This window comes from Pinus tabuliformis, chromosome 2_2 (genome assembly GCF_031772625.1).
Source record: "Pinus tabuliformis cultivar Carrire ecotype Pingquan chromosome 2_2, CPIR1, whole genome shotgun sequence".
NCBI lineage: Eukaryota > Viridiplantae > Streptophyta > Pinopsida > Pinales > Pinaceae > Pinus > Pinus tabuliformis.
In genome coordinates this window covers 998470854-998487109 of record NC_142300.1, presented here as the reverse complement: position 1 = coordinate 998487109, position 16256 = coordinate 998470854, and the positions used below count along the sequence as shown (strand labels likewise).

The 16256-nt window shown below is 34.7% G+C and overlaps 2 protein-coding genes across 2 annotated transcripts; both read left to right on the top strand.

Moving 5' to 3' along the window:
• Positions 1-7391: 7391 nt before the first annotated feature.
• LOC149196723 (receptor-like protein 31) lies at positions 7392-8480 on the top strand. The gene is made up of 5 exons (XM_089405617.1): positions 7392-7463; positions 7592-7663; positions 7791-7862; positions 8045-8116; positions 8343-8480. Exons 2-5 carry the CDS (start codon positions 7614-7616, stop codon positions 8425-8427), a joined length of 279 nt encoding a protein of 92 aa, XP_089261743.1. The 5' UTR covers positions 7392-7463; positions 7592-7613; the 3' UTR covers positions 8428-8480.
• A 552-nt stretch (positions 8481-9032) lies between these two features.
• On the top strand, positions 9033-10016 carry LOC149196722 (receptor-like kinase TMK2). Its single transcript, XM_089405618.1, has 4 exons — positions 9033-9198; positions 9336-9407; positions 9519-9590; positions 9744-10016. The coding sequence occupies exons 2-4, from the start codon at positions 9388-9390 to the stop codon at positions 9817-9819; spliced, it is 168 nt and encodes a 55-aa protein (XP_089261744.1). The 5' UTR covers positions 9033-9198; positions 9336-9387; the 3' UTR covers positions 9820-10016.
• The last annotated feature ends 6240 nt before the right edge of the window (positions 10017-16256 follow it).

Below are 16256 nucleotides of genomic sequence, written 5' to 3'. Positions count from 1 at the left end.
TCTTTTAAGTCACCGCCATTACCATCTTTTCACTCTTTAGTTATTTTTGAGTTCCCGAAGGATGAAAATCAGATACAGCACTACATCATTACTTCTCAACAACCATATTAATGAGCAGAACGACTGAAAGAGAAAAGAACCAGCCTCGAGCCGACGTAGCATTTATCAGTCATAGATTTCATCACCACCGACTCAAGAAATACAGTAAAAGATCAAATCTGTTAATCATGAGCAGCAGAGACTTCATCAGCAAGTTAAAGCGGTGAAGACCCCTTCCCGCACTATAAAATGTAGACACAGCAGTGTAGAAAAATATATATAGATAGATTGAAAGTCCTTTTGTAACACACAGTAGTGTAGAACAGGAGAGTTTTTTTTGGTATTGCACAGCAGTGCTGAAATTTTCTGAGATAGTTGTTTTGTGGAACTGAAGCGTTCCTGTTGTAATCTCTCTGTCAAGAGGAAGATGATCTTTAGCATAATATTTTGTGAAGATCCCTCTACGTGAGGAAGACTTATTTTATCAGTTAGTTTATCGTTCATAAATAGAAGTTTCTTTTTTCCTGTTGTTGTTACACCATAAGTCGAAAAATATTTGACGTCAAAAATCCCTGTTGCTGTTACACCGTAACTCAAAAAATACTTGACGTAAAAAATTTACGTTGCTGCAATACCACGAACAGCGTTGCTGCAACACAAGTTACAGCAACTGAAAAAAAACTGTGTTGCTGCAACACCGTTTCCAGAGAACGAATTTTTCTGTTTTTCTGAGTTAAAAACAGAGTATTTTTCTGTGTAAAAAACAAAGTATTATTTTGATCAGTTTTTGATCATGAGACAAAGTAGAATATTATTTTATGCTCTGTTCTTGTGTTTTTGAATTATCAGAAAACACAGTATTACTCTCTGTTCATATTTTTGTTGTTTCGGAATTTATCAGAAAATTCTCAACAGTGGAAACAGAGGATTTTTCCACTGTATTTTGTTTGGAATAACCAAAAATTCCCGAGACTTTCCACTGTATTTTGTTTGGAATAACCAGAAATTACCGATACAATTGGTACAAGGTAGAGGTCTCCTCCCTTAAGGCTGAATTACAAGAAGTCAGGAAGCAGGCACAAGAAGCTGAGAAGAGAATGGAGAGCAGTCAAGCAAAGAATGAAGAAATCTCCAAAATGAAGTCAGATATTATCTCTCTTAAAGTAGTAGCAGCTGAAACTACTCGTAGCAAGGAAGAAACTGAGGAACAACTTACAAAGAAGAATGATGAGTGTGAAATATTGGAAGAAGAGATTGTCCTCCTTAGAAAAAAGGTTGAAGGGATGAACAAAATCTTGAAGAGCTCTCAAGCCTTGGATGATATGCTCAGCTATCACAGATCTCCATATGATAAATCAGGACTCGGGTATGTATGTGAACCCACAAACAAGAATGAAAATTCTTTAATCAAAGGAGATGTGAAGAAGGCAGAAAGAAATTGTGATGCCCCTAGTTCCAACAAAGGCAAGGAGAAAAATCAAGGCTACAATAGAAGAAATCCTACTCCAAGTAGAAAACTAGCTCCAAGAAGAAATGTTGATGACGATAAAGATGCGAGAGGCAATGGTTATCAGCAAAGAATTTCAAGGCAGAAAGGCTTCGGAAGTACATCAAGGAAACCTCCATATACCAGGTATCAAAGTTAATTTTTTGGTTATTGTTATTCTTGTTCAAACTTTGGTCATATGGCAAAAGACTGCAGGGCATTTCATAGAGATAGATGTTGTAGTCTCCGACAATCTCCAAGAAACAATTTTGCAAGAAGAAATCATGAATTTTTATTCATGAACAATGTTGAATGCTTCAAGTGTCATAACATTGGGCATATGGCACGTGACTGTAACTTGACATGGGCCCTTACACAAGCTAGACCCATGCAAAAGAAGAAAGTTACACAAGTATGGAGAAGGGAGGAAATACAGTCTGAAAGTCCCTTAAGCTCTCAAGCCGATCTAAGTTTCTTTTGAGAAGATTTTGCCGAAAGAAGATAATGCATATACTAAAGGGGAGCCTGTAATTTTTTATCATTATTGTTGAACTGTATTAACAGTCATTCTTTGATGAAGATCTTCTTATAAGGAAGAGATATGGAATTAAATCTCCCATGACAACAAAGAAGGAGCAGGTTGCTGATATTCTGACCAAACCATTGGATCAGAAAAGTTTTGAGTTTTTTTATGAAATGTCTGGGTATGATTGAACGCCCAGCACTTGAAATTAAAGGGGAGTGTTGGAATGTAATTTCAACTGCAGCAACAGTTGAAAAGAAATCACACTTTCACCTGCAAACAATCCCAGCAGTCCATCTGTCTTTATTCCAACGGGTATTATTTGTTTCGGCTTATTCACGCCACTACCATAAGTGTCTTTTCGCCCTTTACCTGTTTGTATTCCCAAAGGAGGAGGAAGATCAGATTCGGGCTTTGCGCAATAACTGCTCACCAACAACATTAAAGAAGAAGCATGGCCAAGAAGGAAAGTACCAGCCTCGAGCCAGCCGCAACATTTATCAGTCTTGGGTTTTAGCACAACCGACTCAAGAAATACAGCAAAAGATCAGATTTTATTCATTATGAGCAGAAGAGTACAACAGAAACTTCATGAGCAAGTTAAAGCGGTGATGACCCTTTCCCGCACTATAAAATGCAGACACAGCAGTGAAGAAAAATATAGAAGCAGAAACAGAAATAGAATTAGAAACAGGGGAAATATATAGAGAGCAGATGAGAGCACGCAGCAGCGTGAAGAAAAATGCTTCCAGAATAATGAAATGCACAACAGTGCAGATTTGAATGTAATTTGTTTTGTGATTGTTTGTTGTGAGAGAGGGTAGAAAACACAGCAGCACGAAATATTTGTAGTTGTTCTGTTGAGAAAACAAAAGGCAATACGCTGCAGCGCGTATGTGCTAAATGAATGTAAGACACAGTTTGAAGTGCCTCTGAAGAAGGCATGTTGGTGAATCCCTCTGTTAAGAGGAAGATGCTCTTCAGCATAGTTTGGTGAATCCCTCTGTCAAGAGGAAGATGCTCTTCAGCATAGATCGGTGAATCCCTCTGTTGAGAGGAAGATGCTCTTTAGCATAGATTGGTGAATCCCTCTGTTAAGAGGAAGATGTTTTGTAATAGCAGTTGAGAAATCTCTCTGTGTGAGAGGAAGACAAATTTGTATCAGTTGATTTACTGTTTATAAATAGAAGTTCATTTTTGTGCGTTGTTGTTACACCGTAAGTCGAAAAATACTTGACGTCAAAAATCTCCGTTGCTGTTACACTGTAACTCAAAAAATACTTGACGTCAAAAGGTTACGTTGCTGCAACACCGAAAAATTTACGTTGCTGCAACACAAGTTACAGCAACTGAAAAAAACTGCGTTGCTGCAACACCAGTTACAGCAAAGCGATTTTTTTTCTGTTTTCGTTGTATTGAAACAGAGTATTATTTTGATCAATTTTTTATCCTGAGGCAAAGTAGAGTATTATTTTATGCTCTGTTCTTGTGTTTTTGAATTATCAGAAAACAGAGTATTGCTCTCTGTTCATATTTTTTTTGTTTCGGAATTTATCAGAAAATTCCCAACAATGGAAACAGAGGATTTTTCCACTGTATTTTGTTTGGAATAACCAAAAATTCCCGACATGGTATCAGAGCATTGTTCTTCTCTGTTGATTTTGTTTTTGGAATTGTCTTCCTTGTACCAGAAAGTCTCGGAATCAGAATCTGGTTACCAAACATTCCCGGAAAAACCAGTGAGTGCATAAACCACCTTCCTAGCAGGTTTAGGACTCAGGGCCCTCACAGCAGCAAACGCAGTACCAGCCCTGGCAAAACCACCACCTATAGCAAATTCTAATGGCAAAGCTTTTGCAGGGTCGTGACACAAAGAAAATGTTATTCCACTTATACCAAAATGTGTCCAGGGCATGAGACTGTAAACATGAAGTTTCTATCAAGAAAAAAGAAGGAAACGAGGGAGCTATAAGGTTATTGCATGCCAGCATTCGGGCTGCGAGAGGAGTGTAAGGTGTATGTCTTGTAAATGCAGGCCAGTATGCATATGGCCTTAAGAATAATAAGGGAAATGAAGAATAAAACGCTATAACCAGAGACAAGGGAATTTCAGGAAATATACACAACATTGTTACATCATTCAATGATAAACCACCCTCGAGAAAGACAAACATACATAAACTATACTATTTCCTGTTTTTTAGAGACGTATGAGATTTTAATTACTAGCAAACATGATTTTGTCCAGGCTTAAGAAATTTTACCCAGACCCATTAAACTACAACCCTTTGTGCCTTAATCGTTTGAATACATACCTTTTCTTAGGCTCGGCTGCTTTGTTGTTCCATGACTGCTTCAGGTTCTCGCCAATAGCGGCCCTTTGTATAAACCAGGAGATGTCCATATTCAAGTCTATCATAGGCCTTAAAATGATATATGCCTCCCCAGGATAAAACTAATGCAAATTTCAAGATTTCACCATCAAGCGAGGAGACGACGAAGTTTGTGTTTACGGATATTATCATCAATCCTCACTGAGGACACTGATAAGCTCAGTGGCAAAGCTCCTAACACGTAAACTGACCAAAAAAATGCAACCACCCAGATTTCATGTGATGGCCAATCGAAGAGGATTGAAGCCATCCATCAACCACAAGAGACATATCAAAGGCTTCCCTCCTTTTCATACCCAGATCCGCCAAAGTTGTAAGTGAGGGCATGATCGGTTAGTGAGGTTTTCTCCTTTAATTTCCAGTTCCTTCTTCGTGTAATAAAATCTCTGCTTGTATGACATCATTGCTGGTTTACAGGTTGCCTCAGAACAAAATTTGGTTTTGATTCCTCATGTTTCATTTTCATTGCTCATATTTCACTTTCTCATAGATTTGTTTATTATGTCATGGATTCCCGACTTGTTTATCATATCATGGATCCCCGAAACTCTTTATAGATTTCATCCCTCGTGAGTGAATTCAACCTTCTTTAATGTCGCAGCTTGGCAAAACTGCAGCCAAGATTTTCCGGCATTGAACGCGAACAGCAGAGAAGCCACATTGGCAAATTTAGCAATCTTTCGCCTTTTAATTACAGTATATTTTTCATATATCTTAAAATTTTAAAATTTTTAACATATTGTCCAAAAATACTTGATTTATTAATCAAGTTCCCTTCACTTAAATTACAATGTTTTTTTTAAATATCAATATTTTTTTAATTGATGACAGTTTTATTGAAAATATCAATATTTTTATTTTTATTGATGATAATTTTAGTGAAAGAATTCCTCGATGTTCACATTACAATATCCTTCTCATATATAAATTATGAAATAATAATGAAATTCTTAAGATTGCCATTGCTCTTCCAAAATAATAATGAACACATCTTGGTTTGAGTGACCATGTTTTTTCTAACTCTCCGTAAATATCTTTTTCTAAATATAATTAATTGACTTTCTTTTCTTTTTTTCGGAACGAAAAAAGCTGTATATATTATATTGGCAATTGTAGTACAAATCAATCTGTTTTATCAGATGCAATGTAAGAACGTAGTAGAACATACTTGATATATTTAGGTCGATAGGTCTTCCTATGCATCAACAATCGTCAACACTTTTATACTACTCCGTTGGATCAGGTGAGACACTTTCAACCGTTGATTTGAAGTGTGACTGCTTTTTCCAAATATTGGTTGAGTTGCCTTACTGCTTTTTCCCATTCTTTTATGTCACTCTTGAAGATATTTTCACTGCTTTTTCCCTGCCAGTTGTTGTTGTTGTTTTTCTTCGCTGCCTTTTGGCAAGCATTGTGCTGTTTTTCTTCGCTGCCTTTTGGCAAGCATTGTTCTTCTTCCCTGGCTTTTGGCGTTCTCACTTTCATCTCATCATTTTCTTCAATACTCTGCATTGCATTGGCTTGCCTTGTTTCTTGTTCAAGTTTATTTTCTTTGTTGCATGGCCATGCATTTTGGATTTTACAGTGTTTTATTTTCGTTGTGTTTTCTTTGTTTTGAATTTAATTTATGTTTTTTTTAAAAGAGTGTTTGCATGGTTTATCCCAACGATTCTATTTTGTTGTTGTTATGTTGAGTAGAAGAATCGATAGAGATGAAATTCTTGATCCATTGGAATGAAATTCTCAAAATCTTTTATGGATAGAAGCAGGTATGCTTTGGTTTTCAACATCTATAGGTTTTAATAATAAATTTGTACAGGGAAAAGCAGCGTGCGTGGTAGATAAATGCTCAACGACCAATTCTCTCCATCACAATAAGTTTATAGGTTGAATGGTAAGTTTATATATCATTTTTCCACTGGAATTGATGTAAGATAGAGCATATAATCTGAATATGTTATATTCAGAATCATTAAGAATGTTTGTTGGGCAGTCTGTCATTATTTGAGTTTTGATTATATGCTTACTTTAAGCTCATATGTTTGTATTTGTTCTGGTTTGTGTTGTGCAGGAATCTCTCTCATCTGAACCTCGGAGGAGAAATTTCCCCAGTGATTGGAAATCTAAAAAGCTCAGAGCCAATGTATGTGAATTCAGAAGTTCATTGTACAGGTTCACTATATATTACTTTTAAGCACTTTGGGTTCATTGCAATTAAACTGATAGTCTTAATGGAGCAGCTCTTTATAATATATATGTTGTTCATAGTTGATTCAGTGTTCTGCATGCAGTGACATTAAAGGAAATGGTCTCTCCCTTGCCTTTTACATTGGATTCAACTCTCTGGTTTCTCTTTTACACAGTGAGCGCTTCATGTGGCCGAATGACAACCAATGGGGTTTTGTTGCAGTTTAAATCCTTCCTAGGCGCCTTGATGGCTCGGTTCTACACCAGGTGAACGTTTCTTTTCTGTTGATGGTCAGTCATACTCTTTTTTTTGTATTGTACAGCTCGAACTTTTCCTGTTCTCGGTCTCAGTTCTTTAATTTTTTTTTACTATGTAGTTATATCGGTTAGGAGTGTTACAGAACAGCTCATGAAAAACCCTTGAAAATCCCTTTAAAGACATGTTCACCCCACCTATCTAGGAAAGTCTCTTTTCAAGCGTTTATCTGTCCAAACAAAAATGACTGTTCAACTACAAGTTGGTTAAAGCAGATCTCACCATATGCAACACTCGTAGTCTGGTTCAAGATGCATATATTACTTTACTATAGATAATTGTTAAGTATTATGCTGAAAACAACTGTCTTTTGAGAAGATATCTGATGCCGAACCAAGCTGCTGTGTGCGTCTAAATGTCCCTCTAGTCAAATCTACAAGTCATCATTCTCATGGTTTATATTTCGTAGAAACCGCTGACTTGATTTGATCTTCAATGTTGCTGCAGAGATGTCTCTTTAAATTATTTATATGGATACATTCCCTTTTCAATATCGAAGTTGAAACAACTATAACAACTGTAAGTATCCTAACATTCTGCACTTGCTCGCTATTGTAAAGAATTTAGCTTAATTTGTAGATGTTTTTGTATTTTTCCCTGTCAGAAGGGAGTGAAATCTCCTTTTGACACATTGATCAAATTTACAGGATTGTGAAGAATAACCAGTTAATGGGGCCTATACCTTCAACGTTGTCTCAGATTCCAAACTTGAAGAAAATGTAGGTTGGGAATACTATTTTGGATTCTACTCTCTTTGCTGCCCTTTACTTGTCAAAGAACTGCATAGGATGTGTAAACTCTAGATTCTGGAGGAGTATCATTTAACAATGCTTTTGCATTTTTTAGGGATTTTGCAGACAATCAATTAAGTGGGGAGATCCCCAAGCTTATCTATTGGAATGAAGTTTTGCAATATTTGTAAGAGTCTGGGTTCTTTATGAGTTTTCCTGGGCTTATCGTTCTCTCACTAAGCAAAATTTGTTTTTATTTTCCTGTTAAGGTTTGGAAGAAGCATTTGTGTTAATAGTACTGTTCTTAGGTTTGCAAACTAAATTTGGCGCCCATTCTTTTTGAAATGGGCATATTGTTATCGTTTCCAGGGGGTTGCGCAACAACTTCTTAGTTGGGACTCTTTCCCCTGACATGTGTCAATTGACAGGATTGTGGTTCTTGTAAGTCACAATACTTCTGTCTTGTGGAGTAGATGCAGAATTTTTTAAAGCTTTCTTTCATCGAATTAATTCTGCATATGAAACCCATCAAAACTCGTGGTCACAGAGAATTTATCTTTAAATTTATGTATCTCGATGCAGCGTTTTCAGTGCATTAACAAATTTTACCTGAAGGATTCTTCGTGGTAGCTTAAATGTTACTAAATAGTTGATCTCTGTCATGCAGTGATGTGCGAGGCAACAACTTGTCGGGGACCATTCCTGAGAATATTGGCAACTGTACAAGCTATGCAGTTTTGTATGTTTTCTGATTTGCCTAACTGGATTTTAAATGAACAAACGGGTGTAAATGTATGGTTTGATGCAAGACTCGTGATCTCAATTACTTACTGAATTGGCGTTGGTATTCTTATCAGAGACTTATCATACAATCAACTTACCAGAGAGATCCCCTTCACAATTGGGTTTCTACAAGTGGCTACTCTGTAAGTGGAGATATTTCCAGGACTGAACTGTGTTCTAGCATCAGGAATTTTGTGTTGAATAGGCAGGGATATGAGATTATGCAGGTTGTCTAAGTAATGCAATTCATTGCATGGTATGCACTATTCAACCGACATCATTAATTTGGTTGCTTTAGTTGTCCTACCCTAATTTTAAAGTGGTTATCCTAGGTCATTACAAGGAAACAAGGTGACCGGAAGGATACCTGAAGTAATTGGTCTCATGCAGGCTCTTATTGTTCTGTAAGTACAGTGTTTTCTGGATCTCAACTTGTCGAAAATTTTCATGTGATCGGATTAAAGTATAATCTCTTACATTTAATTGCATGGAAGCTTAGATCAATAAGAATCCATAATGATTTTGGATATTGTCAATATATTTCTTATGCAGAATCAATCAATATTCCTTCATTCATTGATAAATGTTTTGTGACCTTTGGCAAAAACTTGATTATGTAATTATGGTGTAAGCTTTAGTGTACTGATACAATTAATATTTATTACAGGGATTTGAGTGATAATCATCTTTACTGGAACAATTCATCCGATTCTAGGCAACTTGACTTACACTGATAAACTGTGAGTTGCTTGCATAGTTAATGCTCGAACTATTCCCATCTGGGTTTGTGAAAGTCCATTACTTTTTTACTATAAATTTCCTTTATGTTCAATTTTCAAGAAGCTGATTCTTTTGTACTTTCTTTTGCACTACTCAGATATTTACACAGTAATAATCTCACGAGATCTTTTCCGCCAGAATTGGGGAACATGACAAAGCTGGGATACCTGTAAGAGATTCCAATCACATATTTTGTGATGATTGATATGTAAGAAATGGAAACTGGACGTGCATGATAAGAAATAGCTCTTTGATAGTCAACGGTTGTATGCATATGCAGGCGGCTAAATGACAATCAGCTGACTGGGAAAATTCCACCTGAGCTGGGGAATTTGGAACAGTTGTTCAAATTGTAAGTCTGTGTCCAAACCTTTTTCTAGAAAGTGGAGATAAAAATGATAGAAATATCTTGAAACCTCCCATACACTAAACATTAATCTATGATATCTTTTGGATTCTTGCTGTAAGTATTTAACATTCCAAGGTTGTATTTTTTTTGAGACAGAAATCTTGCCAGAAATCAACTTGAAGGTCCGATCCCAGAGAATATTAGTTCATGTGTTGCTCTCATTTTCTTGTAAGTGATATAATCTTCAAGCCAAGTGATGAATTTGCGGAGCATAATTTCCCACTGGCTAACAATGTTAATGCTGTGCCTTCATTGTCCTTTGTCCTATAGCAATATGCATGGCAACCGTTTGAATGGAACTATTCCTTTGGAATTTCAAAAACTTAAAAGGCTAACTTATCTGTAAGTAATCCTGGGCCATATTCTAAATTGACCTATAACATAATGAGTGTTGAATTGCATTAAGCATATTCAATGTGACTAACGGATAACAATGCTGCTTTTACAGAAATCTGTCCTTCGACAATATCACGGGAACAATTCATGTAGAGCTGAGGCATATTATAAATTTAGACAGATTGTGAGTTTTAGTTATTCTAGTGTCTTGGTACATTCATCTTGATGGCCAGATGCCCAGTGAGAAGACCGTTGGTCGCGGAGATGATGCCTTCAACACTTTCTTCAGCGAAACTAGAGTCGAAAGCATGTCCCCCCTGCTGTATTTGTAGATCTGGAGCCGATTTTCATTGACGAGTAACCTGTAAGCTGGCCAGCAGATGCCAACAGATGTTCAGCTTGTTGGAACCAGTTGAACATCGTAATAGAGATGGCGAACAATTGCGGACGGCTCGGCCAGTGGAATATTTGTTGCATCATCATCAAGGGGTATGAATTCCAAAGAACCTGTTGATGGAAATTCCCAAGCAAAATTCTGTGAAATGAAAAATCTATTGAGACCATTGGGCACATCTATTTATGACGGAATTATGTGACTCGAACAAGAGATCTCATATCTCTGATATCACAAGAATTTTTAGACCATGAACTCAAATTCATTGAAATGAAGTAGCATAATAGTGAATTGTAAAAATTAAAGATTCAATGTGGTTAGTCAGTAATCTAATTTAATTAGGTTAATGAAGTAAATTATTACAGGATTGGATTAACTGATGAACTGGTGGAGTTCTTGGCATTAGTGTAGCCCTAAAAGCATGCCACGAGTTTCAGGAAATGGTGTTCTTATTTAATTATATTCAGGGCATGAGAAGGATGCATTGTTTAATAGGGTTCGAGAGCTGATTGTGATTATTTGAGGGAAATTCCTTTTTTACTTGCCTCTATATTACATTTCAACTTTTTCTGAGTGAAATCTTGTAACAACAGTCTGATCCTCAACAATGTCAAAGCTCCAGATATTTTCGTTCTTTTCCATGAGCAAACATAACTTTTACTCATGAATAATATGCTCTTCATTAATTTGTTCATAGCTTATCTTCTATTGTCTGGAATATCCGCCATGAATGACCAAAATGTAGAAGAGTTGTGCCCCATACAAAATAATACTCTGTAATTATATTTTGTATTTGAAATTTACTGTAAGAGGAAATCTATGGAAATTTGAAAACAATATTTTGATTATTTTATCAAACGAAAAAGCGTTTAAAAGGGTAATTGCAAACTGATCCAGTCCAAGAAAACAATGATCCAGTCCAAGAAAACAAGGTTTTCCACAAAACCAGCGCTTCTAGAAAAATTCAACAATTCCAATTTAATAATCCTATCTGCCTCTCTTTGTACCTTTTAGGACAATTGCTAGTTTTAATATAAATTAATGTTTTTTCTTCTCGAAAAAAATAACGTAAAAACGTCGTCCCTCGATAAAAAGCCAGAAAGAGATGGAGAGTTCTTACTCTCCCTTCTGTGTTTGAGTTTTAAGAAATCAAATAGAACTCAAAGAAATCAAATAGATTTTACAGCCTTGCCCTTGCTAATTAATTTACTCTCATAGGCCAACGCAAAGGCATCCCTAAAAATTATTATTCTTTCGAATTTCCCAAATATATACATAATTTTAAGTGAATTTCATTCAATATACCTCAGATATTAAAGAATTCCTTTCGCTTTAAAAGATTATAATTAAAATTTCGTTGATATAATTTAAAAATTAACTAACTTCCCAATTAATTTCTTTTCCAATCTCCAAATATATATTACTTACTTTCTTTCCGGAATTTATTTATTAAAAAAACCATACATCTAATGAAATAGCTTCCCAATATATTTCGATGATTTTCATTTCCAATCTCCAAATATATATTAATTATTTTTTTCTGGAATTAATTTATTTAAATAGTAAAATAAGAAAGGTCCCAAAAAAGCCACATATATAATAAAATTCCTCAATCAGAATGCCCTTCTATCTGTACTAAGTTGAGTCAATGAATTAACTGCTTTATATTAATGGGAACCTTTTGGGGTCTCAGGAATTTACTCCGGAGTAAATGATATTTTCTGTTGTGCTCGTTCTGGTGGTTGCTTTTTGGATGTATTCTATAATCATCAGTCTATGATGGTAGAGATGGTCTTAATTTTTCTGAACTCTGATTTTAAAGTTATCTTGAAAAAAAACACTATCAGTGTTTGTCTTCTCAAATAACTAAACTCTTTTTCATATTCTTAATAAAAAATTGTTTTTTTGAAAGATCAATTCCTATACGTAACATACTTGTACATTTATTAAAATACATAGGAATTTATTGAAATAAATAACAAGGAGGACCTATCAAAATAAGTAAACTCTATTATTTGTAATTTAAAGGTGTATTCTTGGGCAAATCGCAAACATTATGAGCTAAAATTCTAACCATAAACATTAATTTTTAATTTACCTTAGATTTGGATTTAATGCATCGTTTACTCTTTTTTTAAAGATGTTAGTAATCATGGGTCAGTGTACTCTATTTGTAACATTTTTTTTAAGTATTGAAAATGTTAGTTATCATGGGTCAGTGTATTTTCTTTTCAGTACTGAAAAGCCCTACAATAGCTGTATATAGAATTTAAAAAAAAAAAAAATTAAAGATTTTTTCCAATATAATTATCATGTTTTGTGAATAGATCTAAATGAGAAAATGAAAAAACCCTCTCAACCACAGATTATACATCATCCACCCAGATTATACATCATTGACTTACTTTATTTGTAACATATCCGGCCCTGCAAGGCCAGCCTGAGATTTTCATTCTCTTTCTTATTGCAGTCTACATTTCTAATTAACTTTGATACTGAATGGAAATTACATTGCAGACGCTGATCTTGACTATTTACACATTACACATGAAGCATGATGAGGAAAACACAAAAATAGTATATGCGGGACAATGTTCAGCTCCGAAACTTCATTATCAGTATCGTAAATTACAAATTAATTGATCATAAAAATATCACCTTTTACATATTAACCTCAATGCACAGTTTCGAAATGGCATATTCTAGTGAATCCCAAAACTTCTGGTTCCGGCTGGACGCCGGTTCCGCAAATGGGACGAGTGGAATGCGAAAGAAACCACGCTCGCCATGAAAAGTATGCCTGCAATTGGGCAGAAGCTCGCCTTTCTCCGACCATTGCCTCGCCATTTTCCGTCATCGTAAACTGATCTAACCCAACCTGCATTAATGCGTATACATATACCCTTCTTAATTATTTCGCCGCCTTTGCGGTCATCCCAAAATGTCAGAAACGGATTCTGCGACCGTCATTCTCCGACCATTACCTCCCCATTATCCGTCTCGGAAACTGATCTTTTCCTGATCGGCGACAATTTCGGGGCGAAAACGTCGCCGGGCCTGTCTATTCCTGTTTATGAGAGTACCCGCCGTAACTGTAGAAATTTTCATCGGCGACAATTTCGGGGCCAAAAGGTCGCCGGGCCTGTCGATTCCGTTATTTTAATAAATTCCTAAATATATTTACTGACAAAACAGAGATATTGATAGTTTTTTAGTCAAAATAATCTTAGTTCCAAAAAACTAAGACTACCTTTACCATTATAGACGGATGATTATAGAATCCATCCAAAAAGTGATTAGTAGAAAGAGCACCACAGAAAATCTATTTACTCTAGAGTAAATTCTAAAAACCTTAAAAGGTTTTCATTAATAAAAGCAGTTAATCCACATTAAGGAGGCAATAACCAGAAGGCATCCCAAATTTTCTAAGATAAATGCACTTAGAAGCTTACCCATTTCTTCAAAAATAGGAATCTTTTAGCTTTTTGAGAGTTTATCAGCACTCTCATTCCATTGTCTATAAGGTATAAATATGATTAAATCTCAAAACCTAAAAATTATCATTCAGCCTATTAATCCTTATTATCTATCCTTGAAAATCAATCCCCTACAATCTATTTTACGGATACAATCATTCAATTACTACTTGAGAATCACCATATACTTGAGTCTTGCATATCACCAATCTTCAAAGATGTTGCCAGCAAAAAAATATCCAAACATCCTAAAACTTCAGCTTTGGCCTTAAATCCCTAACCACCGTTTAGCCAGACAGAGTATTGGACTTTGAATGAATCTGATCGTAGCTCCAGCCCTGCAGGCCCCCTTGCTGAGCTCCATCAAAAAATCCTGCTACCTTTCTTGTGGAAATAGGAAACAGAGAGAAAGTTTAGGGAAATTTTCTAGATTTTACTCTGATATTTTAAATATTCAGAAAAAAAACTCAATAATATGATGGCACATAAAAAAACAAGAGAATAACTTCATCTTCAAAAAAAACATCTTATTGCCAAATTTCCAAATTCCCATGCAATACAAAAAGGAAAAGATTTCTACCATTAAATTTTTTCCACCAAAGTAAAGTAAACATGTCTGTAAGCTTCCCAATAGACCTAAAAATGATATTAAAAAATTCACCAATATATTTCCACATAATCTGAGCAAATTGAAATTGGAAAAACAAAGGTGTCATCGTTTCCTCATTCTGTGTACAGAGACCACTAAAACTCCCTTTTTAATAGATTATCCATGTTTAAATCTTACCATCCAAAGCAACAAATTAGCATTGACGACTTGCCAATTATGTTATGTATAGGAATTATTTGATCCTTACCATTCAGTTACGAAGAAATTCATTGACTAAACTTAGGTGATATCTGGAAATGGAACATCACTGTTTAGAATGGCATTCTCATTAAATTGAGGAATTTGAATAGATATGGTCTTTTTGGATCTTTCTTATTTTACATAAATTCTTCAAAGAAACTAATTAATATATATTTGTAGATTGGAAAAGAAATTTATTAATATATATTTGGAAATTGGAAAATAAATTTATTAATATATATTGGGAAATTATTTCATTATATGTATAGTTTTTGTGATCTTCTTATTTTATTCAGGAAAAAATTAATTAATATATATTTTCAGAGTGGAAAAGAAATTTATTAATATATTTTGGGAAGTTAATTGATTTTTAAATTATATCAACTAAATTTTAATTATAATTTTTAAACCAAAAGAAATTCCTTAATAGTAAGGTGTAGTGGATGAAATTGACTTACAGTATAATTTTTAAAGCAAAAGAAATTCGTTAATAGGTAAGGTGTAGTGGATTCACTTACATTATAATTTAATAAGTAGTAAAAAAGAAATTCCGAAATACTTTTTAAGAAAAATTTCATTAATATATAAATTTTAGGGATTTGGATGGATTCTTTATAGTTTTCTGTCTTTGCGTTAGCCTATGAGACTAAATTAATGAGCAAGGGATATTTGTATAGTTATATGGGTACTGCTTTTGGGTATTGGAGAGCATGTATTTGAAGCTTCCTTGCTCTTTGGAGTTTGGGAGTTGATTGGAAATGCTACAAAGCCCTCGGGAGCTTTAACTAATATTTTGGAGTTTTTTGGGAGCTTCATTGCAACAGATTTTTGACATTTTGGAAGCTTCACTGCAATGTGTAAATACGTGTATTTAACATTGCCAGCTTGGGTGCTGCTTAAACTGATGAACTGTGTTAAGGGAAGGGTATGCATGTGGGTTTAGATTTGGATATAGGTCTGGAACTAAGACAAACGCACTCTTTATGGAAAGCCCTTCTATCCAAAAGAAGATGTCTGGCCAATCCTGATCTTTGTCATTGGAAAGCTATTCATTCTCCTCATATAGGTGGATGGCCCGTGGATATAAAATAATTTAGAAAGATTGTTGGCCAAGACAAACACACTTTTTATGGAAAGCCCTTCTATCCAAAAGAAGATGTCTGGTCAATCCTGATCTTTGTCATTGGAAAGCTATTCATTCTCCTCATATAGGTGGATGGCCCGTGGATATAAAATAATTTAAAAAGATTGTTGGCCACTGGGAAAGCCATCATTATCGCCCAAGCTAAATGGACAAAAGATGGAATACTAAAGAAAAAAAATAGTTGAAATTATGATATATAAATATTATTAAAAAACTATTTTTAATTTAATTTTCATATTTATTTGAGTATAAAATATATAGTAACTTGGAAATTTATAATTTTATTATACAAACTCTTTCTAAAATAACATTGGGTTTAAACTCTTGTTTTAATTTTTTTTTAATTATTAATATATATATTTTTTTTTCTTATCCCTATTATAATTAGATATAATATATTGGTGAGGTT